Source organism: Peromyscus californicus, unplaced genomic scaffold, assembly GCF_007827085.1.
Source record: "Peromyscus californicus insignis strain IS unplaced genomic scaffold, ASM782708v3 Scaffold_7__1_contigs__length_154581171, whole genome shotgun sequence".
Taxonomy (NCBI): domain Eukaryota; kingdom Metazoa; phylum Chordata; class Mammalia; order Rodentia; family Cricetidae; genus Peromyscus; species Peromyscus californicus.
In genome coordinates, this window is record NW_026294595.1 from 4205928 (window position 1) to 4223562 (window position 17635).

At 45.0% G+C, this 17635-nt stretch overlaps 1 protein-coding gene across 2 annotated transcripts in view; it reads left to right on the top strand.

Moving 5' to 3' along the window:
• Positions 1 to 17635, top strand: part of LOC128101160 (complement C5) — a 107635-nt gene that overhangs the window by 66462 nt on the left and 23538 nt on the right. For both annotated transcript variants that reach the window (XM_052724016.1, XM_052724015.1), the window contains exons 23-29: positions 2734 to 2823; positions 4472 to 4684; positions 5097 to 5172; positions 8413 to 8572; positions 10055 to 10150; positions 11934 to 12105; positions 15831 to 16036. In XM_052724016.1, the coding sequence (XP_052579976.1) occupies positions 2734 to 2823; positions 4472 to 4684; positions 5097 to 5172; positions 8413 to 8572; positions 10055 to 10150; positions 11934 to 12105; positions 15831 to 16036 (1013 nt within the window). The remainder of the gene's footprint in view (positions 1 to 2733; positions 2824 to 4471; positions 4685 to 5096; positions 5173 to 8412; positions 8573 to 10054; positions 10151 to 11933; positions 12106 to 15830; positions 16037 to 17635) is intronic.

Genomic DNA, 17635 nt, shown 5'->3' on the forward strand with positions numbered 1-17635 from the left:
CTGGCTAAGTCTAGGTGTGCTTCCGAAAGAACCAGCTCCACTAACAACTGTTTCCAGACAGACAGACTACTACAGCCCTTGTTAAATTGTTATACTTACACTATCAATGTGTTCAGGTTCTTTGTCTGCATCACTTTTAGCCCCTCAAAAACCCCTTTGAAAACATCATTACCAGCCGGGCGGTGGTGGCGCACGCCTTTAATCCCAGCACTCGGGAGGCAGAGCCAGGCGGATCTCTGTGAGTTCGAGGCCAGCCTGGGCTACCAAGTGAGTTCCAGGAGAGGCACAAAGCTACACAGAGAAACCCTGTCTCGAAAAACCAAAAAAAAAAAAAAAAAAAAAAAAACACTACCTCTGTAACTAAGGAGTAAACGCAGCATAGAAAGGCTGTCTTGCTTAGTGTCACATGCATTCCAAGCCCCTCAAACTCCATGCCCTGTCACCCTTACTTCAAGCTTCCTAAACGCCTTCACTGACTAATTCTCATGCAACATCTTCAAGTTTTATCAAGGGTTAAATAACAGAGAAGTTTCTTGAGGAACATTCTTGTATCTTTGCCAAAGCCATGCAGCTCACCCATGAGATCTCAGAATTTGTGCATAGCATCTTCATCTTGCCAGGGACTCTGCTGAGTGCTAGAGCTGGACTCCCACTACAGTGACTTTAGTGAGCCCTGCAGTAATCCTTCCTGCGCCTGGATCTTGGCACCCCCTGTGCTATCCCTGCACAAAACTGAAACAATAAAAATAGACCTTGTATGCAGGACTCCTGTGAGAGCGAACCCAATGTAGCGCTGCACTTAGCTGGCTTAGTGGAAACTTGGCTCTCTGTCAGTACAGTGATAAACAGAATCATGTTTGGGGCAATAGCATATTTTAATAAAATTTTTATTTACTCTTTGAAATTGTCACACATGTCTACAGTGTATCTTAGTCATAGCTAGTCTCTACTACCCAACTTAACTCAGCGCATCTCCCTCCCAATTTCATGTCCTTTTAAAAAATGTTTTAATTTACTTAATTACTTTTATTTTTTATCCCACTAGGTCCAATTAGTGCTACCCATATATCCATGGGTATGAGGTCATCATTGTATGGGCAACCTACCAGTGTCTATCTCCCTAAAGAAAACGGACTCAGCTGGTTGGTGGCACACACCTTTAATCCCAGCACTCGGGAGGCAGAGGCAGGCAGATCTCTGGGTTGGAGGCCAGCCTGGGCTACCAAGTGAGTTCCAGGACAGCCAGGGCTACACAGAGAAACCCTGCCTTGAAAAAACAAAAAAAGGGATAAAAGCTGACTCTCCCTTAGTAGCCATCTATTGCCAATAGCTCCTCAGGGAGGGGTAGACTTGTTATGTGACAAAACCTTCCCTGGGTAACTCAACACACACACACACACACACACACACACACACACACACACACACACACACACACACACACACATCTACTCATCCACCGTAGGGAACCCACAACAGACCAAAGTACAGATACCAGCAAAGTCCAGCTTGGTGAACCATTGAGTTTTATTGTGGTTACTTAGAGGAATGTGGGTAAGGGGTCACTTACAGGAATGTGGGTGAGGGGTTATACAGGAGCAGAAATGACTCACAGACAGCAGCATCACCAATGCCCACCCGAGCACAGGTGACAGCTCACAAAGCTGGGAACCTGGAGCACACTGCACAGCGTGCAGGCAGCTCAACAGGTTGGAGAGTGTCCTTTCTAAGTGACTGAGCTACCCGGCAGCTCAGCTGGTTTCTGCTTCTTCCAGAAATCTGGTGTGGCTGCAGTCTTTTTGCACCTTGGCTTGTCTGAGAGCCTGTGTCCTAGTTCTGCTTACTCGGGCAGGGAGGGACCTAGTGAATGTGGTCAGTTTCAGGGACTTCCTGCCTAAGGAGTTTCCAGGCAGGATGGAGTGTTTGATTACAGGAGGAAACTGTTACACCTGGCCGCAGGGGCCCTCCCTCATCCATGCTAGAAGTTGTAACTGGTTTGATCTTGAGCAGATAACCACAGCTGCTGTGAGTTCATGAGTTCAACATCCGTGTCATAGCCAGAAGAAAACATGCACAGTGCTCTTGCCCATCTTCTGGCTCTTCCATTCTGTATGCCCCTCCTCCCTGAGACTAGGAGCTGGCGTGGGTACAGCTGCCCCTCCCATCTCCGGCTAGCACCACAGCCAGTTACTCTTAGCACTTGGAATAGTCATGAGTCTCAGTGTCAATCACTAAAATGTCACTACATATGGCATAAAATAGGGAGTGGCTGTAATTTAAAATTCTCTGACAGTGGCATTCTGAAACTGTGTTGTTGTGTGCATAGAGAAACTGTTTAAGTCCCTCTGAGAGGGGGAAGTAGGAAGTACGTGTGGCCATGCTTCCCAGTGGGGCTGGTGTGCAGACAACCCAGAAATTATGTGCCAGTTATTTGAGGATAACGTCAATAGAACCTGTTTGTCTCATTCCTTACAAAGACCCGGAATCTTACTCCAAATTTAGTGTGTTGTTTAAGGAGATTTTGCAAGCCTAGGCTTTGATTAAAATCCTTCACCATTTTTTCTTCTTTTGAAACTTTAATGTTGTTATTATAAATGTGTTTTATTTTGAAAATTTCTTAATTAGTAGATATATAATCTAAAAATAGTTCTTTCCCTTAAGAACTCTAGGCAAATCTAGTTGTTGTTGTTGTTGTTGTTATTATTATTATTATTATTATTATTATTATTACAGGTATTGTTAGCAGACGAAAGGAATTCCCATACAGGATACCACTAGATTTGGTCCCGAAAACCAGCGTTAAAAGGATTTTGAGTGTAAAAGGTAAATTAAATAAATCTAATTTATGGGCCAGGGATGAAGCTCGTTGGTAGAGTAGCTGCCTAGCACACATGAAGTCCTGGGTATGGAGATGCCTGCCTGTAATCCCAGCACTGGGGAGGTGGATGCAGGTCAGGTCAGAAATTGAGGGTCATCCGTAACTGCACAGTGAGATGGAGGTCAGTCTGAGCAACCCTGTCTCAGAAACAAGTCTCTCTCTCTCTCCCTCTCTCTGTTTTTGAGAAAGGGCTTCTCTGTGTAATCCTGGTTGTCCTGGAACTCACTCTGTAGACCAGGCTGACCTCAAACTCAGAGATCTATCTGCCTCTGCCCCCCAAGTGCTGAAATTAAAGATGCACCACCACCTCCTGGCCATAAATTTCATTTTTATTATTATTTTTTACTCTGTGCTTCAAACCCAACTCACATATATTCGTGATTATTCTTTATTTTTCTTCTACACACATTAATTGGCTTTTGATAGAACCCTGTCTCCCACCTTCCTCATCTTCAAACACTTGATAACTTTTCCAACTCTGTTCGCCTGGTTTAATTGGAAATTCTTCTCCTGCAATGGGGGATTCCTGTGGCTATCCCAGTGACTTCTCTAGAATGGGTACAGCTGCTTCATCCCTTAACTTCCCATGGTCTCTGCAGCCAGTCCTGCCCCACTGAAGACTTTGTGACCTACAAACAGTCTGGAGACACCAACTCTCCTTCCAAGTGTCAGTCCTGGAGTGCTGGGGGTCGCTTAGGGGGCACCAGCTCTCCTTCCAAGTATCAGTCCTGGGGTGCTGGGGGTCGCTTAGCCTATGTGTGCAGCTGTAATGAAATACCAGAGTCTGGGGTAAATTCTAAAGGACAGGTTCTTAATCCTCACATTCTGGAGTTTGTCCCAGATCAAGGTGCTAAAGCGCCTGGCAAGGGCTGCTCCCTGCTCGTCCAGCCGTCCAGCCGCTGCCTTGTTGTGGCACCCTCACATGCCTGAGGGTGGAAGGGAAAACATCGAAGGGGGAGTGAGCAGCTCTCCCACCCCCCAGAAAAGCCCCACCTTCAACTCCATCCCCTCTGTGGATTGGGTTTCAGCAGATGGAGGGACAGATGCATTCAAGCCAGACAGGGACTCTCTCCACTCCAGGGTGTTCACAAAGGGGCACCTTCGATGGTTTCCCTGGGTGTCAGCCTCTGCACCGCAGTCACTCACCACCTACACGACAGAACGTCCTGGCTACATTTCATCTCAGATGGTGGAACCACAGAATATCAGCACTAGAAGGGGCCTTTTTGATCCTGTGGAATCCTGATGTCAGATGTATAAGAAGTTGGTTTGCCCGTGTTTGCACAGTGTTGCTGTAGGTTCAGAGGTCAACGCCCTCTCTGGTCAGGTTCTTTAGCCTTGCTTCATGTGAGGATTATGTCAGTATGGTTTACGATGTCTGCACCTAATTATGCAGCTGTATTTCACCGCATTGCTTCATCTACCACCAAAAACCCATGTTCCCAGTCAAATGCAGCTTTCTCCCTCAATTTCTGTGATTCAGGTAAACTGTTCATATTAAAAAGGGAAGAAGAGAGACAGGGTTGTTTCCTCTTCAGAACACACTGTTGGAAGCTGATAGAGTGGTTGTCTACTTGGGTCTCTTTGTTTCAGGACTGCTTGTAGGGGAATTCCTGTCCACAGTTCTGAGTAAGGAAGGCATCGACATCCTGACCCACCTCCCGAAGGGCAATGCCGAGGCAGAGCTCATGAGCATTGTACCAGTGTTCTACGTTTTCCATTACCTGGAAGCAGGAAACCACTGGAACATTTTTTATCCCAATTCATTAACTGAAAAACAGAACCTGCAGAAAAAAATAAAAGAAGGTAAAAAATTGTTTATATGTCATCTTGCAGATTTAAAGCAAATATTTTATTTACTGTAATATTTAAATTGTTATGAAATATATATAATTAATTATAAAAGAATTTTAGCAACAACAACAACCACAAAAAAAATCATGTGATATACTCTTTCTGAGGCATTTTGGCTTAAATCACCAAAATGCCTGGATGAGAAACAAGACACCTGACTTCCAGACTCCGAAGATCGCCCCTTCCTCTTTGAATGGGAGCAGAATGTTCTATTTGATCCCCAAGTCAAGTAATTCACACACTTCCTGTAAGTTCAAGGCTGGCCACGATTGCTGCTCACACCAAAAAGGGCTCACCACCCCGGGGCCGACCCAGCATGCCCAAGAAGTGAAGTGTTGTGTTCTTTTCTTCTGCTCCATCTTAGGGATGGTGAGCATCATGTCCTACAGAAACAGTGACTATTCCTATAGCATGTGGAAGGGGGGAAGTGCCAGTACCTGGTGAGTAACAGATGTATCTTATATTCTCATACAGTAGTTGATTCATTCATTAAGAATAACAGCCATGGGCTGGGCGGTGGTGGCACATGCCTTTAATCCCAGCATTCAGGAGGCAGAGCCAGGTGGATCTCTGTGAGTTTGAGGCCAGCCTGGGCTACAGAGTGAGTTCCAGGAAAGGTGCAAAGCTACACAGAGAAACCCTGTCTCAAATAAAATCAAAAAAGAAAAAGAAAAAAAAAAGAAGAAAAACAGTCATGAGATCGTGGAAATGGCCCAGTGGGTAAAGGCGTTTGCTGCCAAGCCAGGCTCCCTGAATTCTATCACTGAGACCCACGTGGTGTAAGGAAAGAACTAACTTCCACAATCTCTCCTTTTGTCATGCATGCACACACTAATAAATAAGAATGACTTCCACAGTGAAAATCCTCTTCCATTTGCTCAGACTGACACCCCTTCAGCACGCCCACTTTCTCTTGCAACCCATGACTGATCTAGGTAACAGGTGTGGTTGCACCTTCAACCCAGGACTGATCTAGGTAACAGGTGTGGTTGCACCTTCAACCCGTGACTGATCGAGGTAACAGGTGTGGTTGCACCTTCAAACGGAGCCTGGATTTTGTTCCCTTTCATTCTTCTGACTTCAGACTTTGATTCCCCAAGTTTACACTCAGCACGGAAGCTGGAGAGGCCACACCACTCACAGCCTTTAGATGCGTTTCATCTCACCTAGAGTGAGAACCACTGCTCATTTCTCCCTCGCTCGCTCGCCCACCTGTCTAATGCTCCCCTTGAGCCCAAGGGTCTCCTCCTTGCTTCCCAAACACACCAGACCAGACATGGCTTCCACCTTGGGGTCTCTGCACTGACCCCTCCCTGGGCAAGACTGGATGTCTTATTTCCCTCAGGGACTTACTGAAAGTTACCTTCTTAATGAGGTCTCCATTGTCTCACGCTCTATAAAACCCCAACCCACAGCGCCCAGCACTTAACCCTTCCCTGCTCGGCTCCTTCCATTTATTGCTAACATTCTCGCTTTCACTTGCCTGTGTCCCCATCAGGATGCAGTGTGTGGCAGCTCCATGTGTTCCCTTATATCTTCAATGACTATTTATTCAGTGAAGGGTAGTTTCTGTAATCCTGATCATTTAAGGAAAGACAGTCTAGATGAATCAAACATTTACAGTCTGTTTTCAAAGCACACCCTCCTGCTTTGACTAGATTGTTGTTTGTTTGTTTGTTTGTTTGTTTGTTGTCTTTTTCCCTTTGGAAGATACTTAATTTTAACAAACACAATAAAGAAACTCCCTGTGCCTGGGAGGAAGAGATTGGAGGAGCAGATGCTCAAAGCTGGGCTTCATCACAAGGTGATGTCCCCAAAGAGAGAAAGATAAAACAAAACTTCACAGTGTGCCAAGTGCTTCTTAGGTCCTGCTGCATAAGGCCCCTCCTGAGCTCACAATCCGCAATAATTTAGTAGTTTTTGTCCAAGTCTTTATGCAGCCCTGGCTGATCTGAAACTTATTATTTAGACCCAGCCTGGATTGCATCCATTCTCCTGCCTCTGCCTCCAGAGTGCTGGGATTGTGGCCTGTGACACCAGGCCCAGCAAGTTACAATTATTGAATTTTAGATGTTTTCCAGAATTTCACCCTTGGCCTCTTATTTCTTGTGATCTCTCTGGCACAATCTTATCTTTGCCCATGACCTCCATCACTTCTGTGTAGACAGATCCCTGATCAATGTCTCTAATCAACATCTCAAGACCTGACTTCTCTCCTGGCCCCAGACCCGCATTTCTAGGTGTCTGGACACAAAGAGCTCCAAATACAATGCATTCCAAAGTTGTCTCTCTTCCTCAAACATGCTTTTGTGTTCCCCCACTGAACCCCTGTCCTCCACTGAATCAGAATCCAGTTTAATACCTCCCCTTTTAGCTCTTGTCCAGCCTCAGTTCACAGGACATCCGTAGCAAGACTGCCTCAAAGTAAAACACAAGACCACAAAAGATAGTATATGAGAAAGCCCCAGGACGGGAACATGTAAATGCTGATGTTTTAATATGATGGGACTGATAGGTAGAAAAGAAACCTGGAGACTTCCATTTACTATTTGGAAGCATGTGTTAGCTTAAGTGCTAGCTGACAATACAGTCATCATAGATGAGCTGTTTGCATTTGTTGGCTGGATTTTGGAAGCAGTAGATGCCTGTTAGGAGAAGGAAGGGGACACAGACAGGAGTGTATTTGTTTATTTGTTTGTTTGTTTGTTTGTTTGTTTTTGGTTTTTCAAGACATGGTTTCTCTGTGTAGTTTTGGTGCCTGTCCTGGAACTCAGCCTGTAGCCCAGGCTGTCCTCGAACTCACAGAGATCTGCCTGGCTCTGCCTCCTGAATGCTGGGATTAAAGGCGTGCACCACCACTGTCCAGCAAGGAGTTTATTTTTTTTTATTTTAATTTTTTTATTTATTTATTTTTAGCAATTCTTTTGTGCTCTGGGACTTTTGAAAACTTTTTGCTCTTGAAATATTTTTGTTTAAAATGTATTTTAAAACTACAAGCTAAAACAAAATTTTAAAGTGAGGAGAAAGGAGAGTCAAAAGTTTCAGGACGTCAGAACCAAGAGTGGGTTCTCTGGACGTCAGAAGAGCTCCAGGACTGGGCTCTCGGCAGCTATCAAAGTCATGAATCTTGTCCTCACTGTTAGTCTGGGTTGGACGCTGGTGGACTGATGTCGCTTTCTGTCTAAGCAGGTGACATCCTACATCTTCCTTGTTGAGTGACAGGTTCTAAGTCCATGGCAGAGCTTAACAGGAAGGGAGAGAGCCACTTCCATGGATAAAGGAACTCAGATGAGGCTCAGATGCCCGAGTTTTTCCTTTTCTGCATCTCACTTTTATGGATCAGTGATTTGACTGAAAACTGTCTGCTTCACCTCTGTGACCTTAACTTAATGTGCCATCTTTTTCTTCTCTTTTCTTTTCTGTCACCAGGAATCAGCTTTTTGCATGCTAGTTAACAGTGTCACAGTCACAGGTGTGCTGCTCATATTTGTTGACTGAATGTCTTGAAGATTTTTCAAATGTCCTACCTTGTCACTTTGTAAAATGATGACCTACTCTAAAATTGCATGTCTTCGCTTTTAATTTCTTTTAAAGAATAAAAGTATGCAAATAAATACTATGTAAAAGAAAGCAGAAGAAGCTCCATGTTCTGAGATGTGTGTGTGTGATTTGTCTTGAAGGTTAACAGCTTTTGCGTTGAGAGTGCTTGGACAAGTGGATAAGTATGTGAAGCAGAACCAGAACTCCATTTGTAATTCTCTGTTGTGGCTGATTGAGAACTGTCAGCTGGAAAATGGATCTTTCAAGGAAAATTCCCAATATCTACCAATAAAATTACAGGTAAGGCAATCAAAGGTATAAATTAGCATTAGTTTTATGTACAGGCTCCCATTTTATTCCCATCTTCCTATGGGGGTTAAAGAAGAGAGGGGAAAATATACCTAGTTTCATCATGCTGCTGTGATAAAATATCCTGAGGAAAGCAAATTCTGGGAGGAGGCTTTCAGCTCACAGGTACAGACCCAGCCTGCGGTAGCTGTGAAGTCATGGAAGCAGGAACTGAAGAGGGGGTAAATGCTGGCATGCTGTCCTCAGCTCACGGTGGCCCAGGGAATGACGCCGCCCACAGGGGCTTGTCTTCTCACCTCAATTAACATAATCAAGATAATCACCCACAAAGATGCCCACAGGCCCACCTGATCTAGACGATCCTTTGTCTCCTTTCCAGCTGACTGTAGATGGTGTCAGGTTGACAATGAGCATGTCAGTCAGATATAAGGATTTTCAAGGGTGTAATACTTGTAGTGAAGGGGAAGCCCAGCTTCACTGGTAGCAGGGGACTGAGTCTAGATTGGAGGAACTGAAAGATGAAGCTCTGTGTGACTCCTGGGAGCTGAAGAAGAGACACATAAACATGTCTGACTCTTTCTTCAAAGTCAATTTATTTCTCCTTTTTTACCAAAACTGTCCATGTTTATGATATAAAACCTGTTTTAGAATGTGTGTGTGTGTGTGTCCATCCCAAATCTTGCTATTACAAACATTGCTGGAGTAAACATGGGACTGAAAATGCGTCTTTGAGATCCTAATCCCCTTTCTTCTGGATGTATACCCTGGAGTAGAATTGGCATATCAGTAGTTTTGTTTTTAATTCCTGGGAGGCCTCTGTACTGTTTCATAGTGGCTATGCTAATTCCCCAGCAACAGTGCACAGCAGTTCTCTGTCTCCACACCGTGGCAACATCTCCCTCTGGTCATTCTGTCATAGCCATGGCAACAGTGTGAGATATTGTCTCGTTGTGGTTTGAGTTTGAATTTCTCTGATGACTAGCAACAACGAACACTTTTCATATACCTATTATGCCTGGAAATTTTAATTCCAGAGTGGAGGAGAGGGGAGAAGAGAAAGATTAAAATTCATTCAAAGAGCTAGAGCCAAGAAAATTGGATTGTGAGTGGCATAAAAATAGGTCTGGAGAGAGAGAATAACGCCACTAGTGACCTTGTAAGCCCGGCACTAGATCACACTGCCCTAAGAGGGCTAAGTGGTGCCTCATAGCGGATGGGGCATTTTAACAGGATCTTAAAGGAGAGGGCAAATTTGAATGTGGTAAAGAATCATGAGATGAGGCTGACAGGTGAAGATGGGGGAGACAGGCTAAGAAAGGCACTCGCAAAACTCCAGTGTTCTTGGAAAACAGTAAGCATCCAGCTGGCATGTGTGATGTGGATATGTGGAGATGGCCCCAAAAGAGATTTGAACCAGATCAATTCACTTGGACGATTTCATTTGCCCTTCTTTTAAAACACTGTTTGTTTTAGGGTACTTTACCTGTTGAAGCCCAAGAGAACACTTTGTATCTTACAGCCTTTTCTGTGATTGGAATTAGAAAGGCTATGGACATATGCCCCCTGATGGTAAGAACTAGTTTTCTTTCCCTCACCTGGCTTAGTCTATTGCACACTTGGGGCGAGGGAGGGAGGTGCCCTCACCAATCAGAGGACCCTTCATTTCAAATGTTTCTTTTACTGCTTTTCACATTACTTAGAAATAACCTTAAGACCAGAATCAAATGATTTCATAACTGTGATAGATTCTGCCATCTAGTCTGACCTGTAGATGCATGAAGAATTGGCAAAGCAGCTACCATAAGCAGGATGACTCCCATTTCTCAGTGTTACTGATTACTAAACTGTAGAGCTGAGATAAATTTTAAACTTTAAATCTTAAAGTTTACTTCTGTGCATGCATGTGTACCTGTTTGTCTGTATGTCCACCTTAGAGGCCAGAAGAGGGCACCAGGTTCCCTGGAGCTGGAATTACAGGTGACTGTGAGCCACCTGATATGGAGGTTAGGAACCAAACTTGGGTCTCCTGCGAGAGCAGCCAGTTCTCTGAACCTGCTGAGCCGTCTCTCCAGCCCCTAGCTTCCCACCCTTACCTCTTGTATTACGTGTGCATCGCTCCTGCCTTCCGCACTGTAGAGCCCCCAGCATCCAACCACACTTTTACTTCTTTGGGTCATATCGTTTAGTTTGCTTGAAAGCTGAGGGAGTAAAGAGAAGACCCACCCATTTAAATTAACATAGAAGCCTCCCGCTGTAGAAAGTGGGAGGTGGCTCGTCAGGAAAGTGCTTGCCAATGAGGCAGGAAGATCTGAGTTCAGATCCCCAGTACGGACATAAAAAGCTAGGTCTGACATGACCACATCTGTGATCCCAGTCCTGGGAAAGCAGAGACAGGAGGATCCCTAAGAGTTGCTGGGCAGCCACTATTGCCTACTAGGAAGCTCCAGGTTCAGTGGGAGTTCGTGCCAAAAAAAAACAAGGAGGTAAAAGAAGCTTTGAAAGATTAACATAGACAACAGTCCTTTGTGGAAAGAGAGCTCTGCTCTGAGGTTAAGCATTCCTGTCTGCAACGCCGAAGTCAGCTAGATGTGCCCTGTAAATCAGGTTACAGAACTGAGCTGGAATTTCAATTTCCAAAGGGAATTTGCAGAACATGAGCCACAAAAGCTTTATTCTGTTCAAGTATTTCCATGAGCATTGGTGTTCACACTTGAGAGAAAATAGTCAACAAGAACCCGGGCCTAGCAGTCTAGGTGCTGATTGACACTCATGCCACAGGAGGCACACGCTGATTTGGGAGAAGAGCCAGGCAGGATGCTAGCAGACTCTCCCTGGCTTGTTATCCATATTGGCTCTCTGGCCATCTCAGCACAGGACAGGGACTCTTCCTAGGCACTGTGAGGGTCACAGAGCTCCAGCTGCTCTCTTCCTTTTGCCATTGTGGTTCTGTTCTGTCTGTTTTGGTATGACACTTTTGAACATATGACTTTGTCTCAGCTATGCTGACACAGGATGAAAATCCTGTCTACACTGTTTCTTCTCCTCAGGGGTTGGGACAGTGATGGAACCAGAAACTCAAGGGACAAACTTCTCAGGGAAAACAGGAAGTCAGTGGCAGAAAGCATAGCCCATTTGGACAACCATGTGGTTTCTTCTGAGATAGACTACACCCTTTCTCTGTAAAGGATTTGCTTTGTTGATTGTATATACAGGTCTCCAGGGTCTTCACACCCCTGAGACAGACAGACATACAGACAGGTACGGGCTCGCTAGCAATCTCAGGACTGCTCCCATCAGTTTACAGGCTGATGTTGAGCAAAGAAAGTTAATTGTTTTCTGCTCTTGTTTCCAGAAAGTCGACACAGCACTAACTAAAGCTGACTCCTTCCTGCTCGAAAACGCACTGCCATCCAAGAGTACCTTCACACTGGCCATCGTGGCCTACGCTCTTTCCCTAGGAGACAGAACCCACCCGCAATTTCGTTCAATTGTCTTAGCCCTGAAAAAGGAAGCTATGGTTAAAGGTAAGACTCAGTCCACACTGCTGCTCAGCAGGCACAAACTGAGCACCAAAGAGTCTGCATCCTGGGCATTAGGTTTCTCCACCAACATAGTAAGCCAGATCAAGCTGAATTGAAAAGGTATAACAATACGTTTATTTGAGCAAAGCAACCCCAGGATGAGTTTTCCTGTCCCAGAGACTTCATGGTTGTAGGTGAGAGATGATGACGTGTCTGCCACAAGCTGGGTTTGCACCCAAGTATGGTCAAAAGCTGAGCGCTTAGGTGGGGACTTTGGCAGCTGGCCACTTCAGGGGAGGAAGCTGCAGTAGCCACCAAGAATGAGGAACTGAGACTTTCTGAGAAGGTGGGGTTTGGAGAGAGGGAGGAAGAAAAGGAGAGAGAGAGAAGTAAAAAGAGAGAGAGAAAAAGAGGGGGTGGGGAATGGGGCTTTCTGGATCATGCAGGGGCGAGCTGGAGGTTCCAATCGAACACTGGGAAGTGAGTGGGACGGAAGCAGAATGAGACACCATCCTTACCCACGAGGAGGTAACCATCACACCACAAGGTAATGAATCAGTCACTTACTCACTCACTAAATATTTATTCGTTCATTCAACACGTAGCTATTGAGGATCCTATGGATTCTTCAGGGGTGCTGGGCACTGCTGTACACTCAAGGGACAGATAACAAAGCAAACAGAACAGAATAAATCCTACCTGGCTGACTGTGCTAGTGCATTCCTGTAATCCCAGCACTCAGACACTGAGGCGGGGGATCCAGAGTTCCAGACCAGTTTGGCTATGTGGTGAGACCCTGTCTTGGAAAAAGACAAAATAAACCAAACACACAGGGCCAAGAAGGGGCTTGCTGCCCAGCCTCAAACCTGAGTCCAATCACTAAGCCTGGTGGAAGGGAAGAGTCAACTCCTGAAAGTTGTCCTCCGATTCCACAAGCATGCATGGCACAAGCGTACCCACCCACACCCACACAATAAACAAACAAACAAATAACATATTTTAAAAAAAACCCAGGCCCTTATGATACTTAAATTCTAGTTGGGAAGAAGCAAGCATGAGAAATAAGTAAAGTTTTATAAATATGTTATGGCAACAGAAATGAAGACAAATCAAACAGGGAAAAGAGATACAACAAGGAGCTGGGTTGTGCATCTGGATTTAAGCCTCACAAGAACATGTACAAGCCGGGCAGTGGTGGTGCACACCTGTAATCCCAGCACTCGGGAGGCAGAGGCAGGTGGATCTCTGTGAGTTCGAGGCCAGCATGGTCTACAGAGTGAGATCCAGAAAAGGCGAAAAGCTACACAGAGAAACCCTGTCTCGAAAAACAAAAAAAAACAAAAAACAAAAACAAAAAGATAAAGAACATGATACAGTTGAATGACACTCAGTGCATTCTGAGAAATGTTTCCCATTGCATGAGCATCATAGAGTGTACTTACATAAACCTAAGGACCATAGCCATGGAGACAATGGGGTAAATAATGTCACATATGTGGTCTGCCATTGGCTGAAATATGTGCGGCACATAACTGTATTTGAGTGTAAACCTGAAAGGAAAGGAAGCAAGAAAGAGCTGTGCACATGCCCTGGGGCCTGGGCATTCCTGGTGTTCCAGTAGCAGCACGGAGGCCAGTGTGGTGCCGAGCAGAGAGCTGAGAGCAGGAAGTGAGAGCAGGGAAGGAAAGGTTAGAGGTCATTCCAGTGTCTCCAGGATTAAGTATACAGCTATGCAATGGTGAAGAACCTGTTCTGGTACGTGTTCTGCTGTCACAGTGGAGTACCAGAGATGGGCAAAGGAAAGAGATCCCTTTGAACTCATGGCTCTGGGAGTCCAAGCGCACAGCTCCAGCATCACGAGGGCTTATGGTGAAGCCCTCATAGTGAGAAGGCAAGTGGGCACTTTGGGGAGACAGAAAAGAGGATTGAACAAGAGTAACTAACCTACACCCCCAGAAAAGCATCCACATCTAGCCTCACGGCCCACGCTCTTCCCCAACATAAACCACGGCAGCCCGGCAAGCCGATGAGCTGAGGCTGAAATTGGCTATGCCGCCTCCACTTCCCAAACCGTGTCCTCTAGCGCAGGGCTGCCTGGCTCCAGCACATCAGCTTTAATGGCCACTTTGAGCCACCAGAAGCCACTGAACCAGGAGTGTATGACCTGGCTTATGCCTCACCAGGAGGTTGCAGTGGGTGTCATGGCTGGCAGTTCTGAGCCCTGTCCCAATTTGAGTTTTCTTTTTTTTTTTTTGGTTTTTCGAGACAGGGTTTCTCTGTGTAGCTTTGCGCCTTTCCTGGGACTCACTTGGTAGCCCAGGCTGGCCTCGAACTCACAGAGATCCGCCTGGCTCTGCCTCCCGAGTGCTGGGATTAAAGGCGTGCGCCACCACCGCCCGGCCCAATTTGAGTTTTCTAAATGTTTAACAAGTTTTGTGTGAGGTTTATGACGGTCTACAAAATTTCACCTTTGTCGTCCTTTAAAAATGCCTAAGTTTTAATACATACCTCACAACCACTTCTTTGATGCTTCAGAAATAGCACAAAAATGTCTTGGGTACTGTAAGATGTATTATAAAATCATACACTTTCAAAGCTAGCGGGGAACTGAATAGTTCAAATAAGATTTAAAACCCAAATAAACCTTTCATTTTAAATATAATTTTAAATGTGGTAAATCTGAGTATGAGAAATACAAGAAAATATTTTATTCAGTCACGTAAATCATGTAACAACTAATTGTAAAAAGATACCTCAAAATTAGATTAACCTTCAAAATTCCAGGTAGTGGCTTTTGTTTTCCTCAAAAGAGAAAGATATTATGTCAAGTTTATTCTTCCAGTGTGAATAATGATAATTCTCCACCTATGCATGGCGTTTGCTGACTTATAAACACCGCTTCCCTGTTTATTTCTGTGAGTCTCACTACATAGATGTGAATATTATCTACTCCCAGTATGGGGAGCCTGGGTCCCACGGAACTGATGAACTTCCTGGGTTTTCCCAGTCAGTTAGGAGAGAACAAACTAGAACCTAGTTCCTGAGTCCCAGCTTATCAGGCTCCTGCTCCAAGGCCAGCCTATCTGTGCTCTCCGGCACGCGTAGCCATCCTCCAGTGAAGAGAAGGGGCAGGGCATTATGGGATCTCATTTTGTCTTGGCTACCTGGACGAAGTTTAAATGAAAATAAAAAGAAACAAAAAGGAAAGACAAGGACATGACTTCTCCTACGTGTGGTGGAGGGGAACGTTTATTATAGGTATGTGGGAAAGCATGGCCAGAGGCAGGAACATCTGGGAGAGTCCAGAGCGGAGAGGACCAGACTGAGCTGGGCCATGTGGAAAGGGGAAGGGGAAGGAAGAAAGGGTAACCAGGTGCAGTAGCCAGGAGGCCAAAGGTACAAAGGGGAGGGTACCAAAATGTCTGGATTATGTAAGGAGGAGCCTCTGTGTGAAGGCCAGCCCAGTCCCTGGGCTGAAGAGTTCAGGGTAGAGGGCGGGTTGTGCCAGCCATACCCTGTAACAGGTAGGGATGCTGGGAGAACCTGGTAGCCAGGTCCATTTTGATATGTTAAACAGACACCTCAACCATTTGTCGCGGGTTTGAAACTTAACAAAGTTCTGACAATGAAGAGAACTTCTAGAAGTGAGAAGGCCATCACACACCTGCTAGGATTATGTCAAGTTCCCATTTTTACTTCTACTAATGAACGGCGTGTGTTGTCATCAGGTGATCCACCCATTTACCGTTTCTGGAAAGACACTCACCAACAGACACACAGCTCTGCACCTAACAGCGTCACGGCAGGTATGGTAGAGACCACAGCCTATGCTTTGCTCACCAGCCTGAACCTGAAGGAGACAAATTACATCAACCCAATCATCAAGTGGTTGTCTGAAGAGCAGAGGTATGGAGGCGGCTTTTATTCCACCCAGGTAATGTGTGGTTAGCTTGATCTGTGCCTCTTGCCCACACTACACCTTCTACACTCACGCTGGCCTCTATGACTCTTTCTAACAAATGGGCTGCCATAGGCACAAACCATGTCTAGAATCTTAGGACCCTGGAGGTTATCTGTATTAGTAACTTCACTGTTCAGAAGAGGAAATGAGCCTGAAGAGGGTTTTTCAAGGAGCCAGTCAGCACCCAGTTCCCTGACGCTATGCCCCCATGGTGCTTCTCTCATTGTCTTTAAAGACCATGGAAGGCTGGTAGGTTACCAGAAATTACATCACATCCTGTTTAATAAGTAGTGGTTGCCATGGAAGCAAAGGTACCAATGATTCCTCTCCTGCATGATGTTTAGCTACCTATCAATTGAGTTTTATGTTGTGACCATTGTTACACAGTTGGATAACGCAGTCATGTGTTGCATAACAATGTTTTGGTCAATAACAGACAATAAATATAATGGTGATTCATAAAATTATAGTAGAGCTGAAAACTTCCTATTGCCTGCTACCAGATTTGTGGCTATCATAATGTTGTCTATAAAACACTACTTGTTTGTGCAGATGTGAGCAAACCTATTGCATGCCAATCACATCAAAGTATAACACTTAAAACTATTAATAATTTATTATAATTAGTATTTTATAATGTATAGAAAATTGTAATTTTATAATTTATAATTAATAGAAATATATAAACTCATGTTTCTCAAGGATGGAAAGACCAAGATTGAGAGTCCTTTCTTTGGCAAGGACGTCTTTTCTGTATCATCCCATGAAGGACAAAGAGAAGGAAAAAGAGGGGAAAGAAGAAAGAAGAGAGGGGGAGATGAAGGGAAGGGGAGAGGAGAGAGGAGGGGCAAATTCATTCTTTTATAAGGACAATGGCATTAATCTACTTGTGAGGGTGGTGCCCATGACCTGCACACCGCCCATTAGATCCTCCCCCCACCCCACATTGCCACATTGGACATTAAGTTTCCAACACATGAACTGAAGGACACAATCAACTCTAGCAGACACCAAGAAAGACATGGGTCCCTGTATGCTCCGTAAATCTTACATTCTAGTGGGGAAGGCAACGATCAATAACTATACATAAAAGTATTATAGCCGGGCGGTGGTGGCGCACGCCTTTAATCCCAGCACTCGGGAGGCAGAGCCAGGCGGATCTCTGTGAGTTCGAGGCCAGCCTGGACTACCAAGTGAGTTCCAGGAAAGGCGCAAAGCTACACAGAGAAACCCTGTCTCGAAAAACAAAAAAAAAAACAAAAAAAAACAAAAAAAAAAAGTATTATAAATTGTGGTGAACTCTATAAAGGGCAAGAAATGAACATTAAAACCATCATGAACAGATAGTTTGTGGCCTCACTGTGGGGGTGTTTAAACCGAGACTAAAGGATGAGAAAGAGGTAATTCTGCAGCAGAGGTATTTTTCAGAGTGATCTGCCTGAGGATACATGTGCAGAATATGTAGAGAACCCAGACCTGAGGCCATACTTTCTTCCTGTCCCCAATGAAAACAATGTCCTTCCTAGGGAGAGAGTGACCGTTCTTATATCTCCACAATGGGTCTCTCGACAG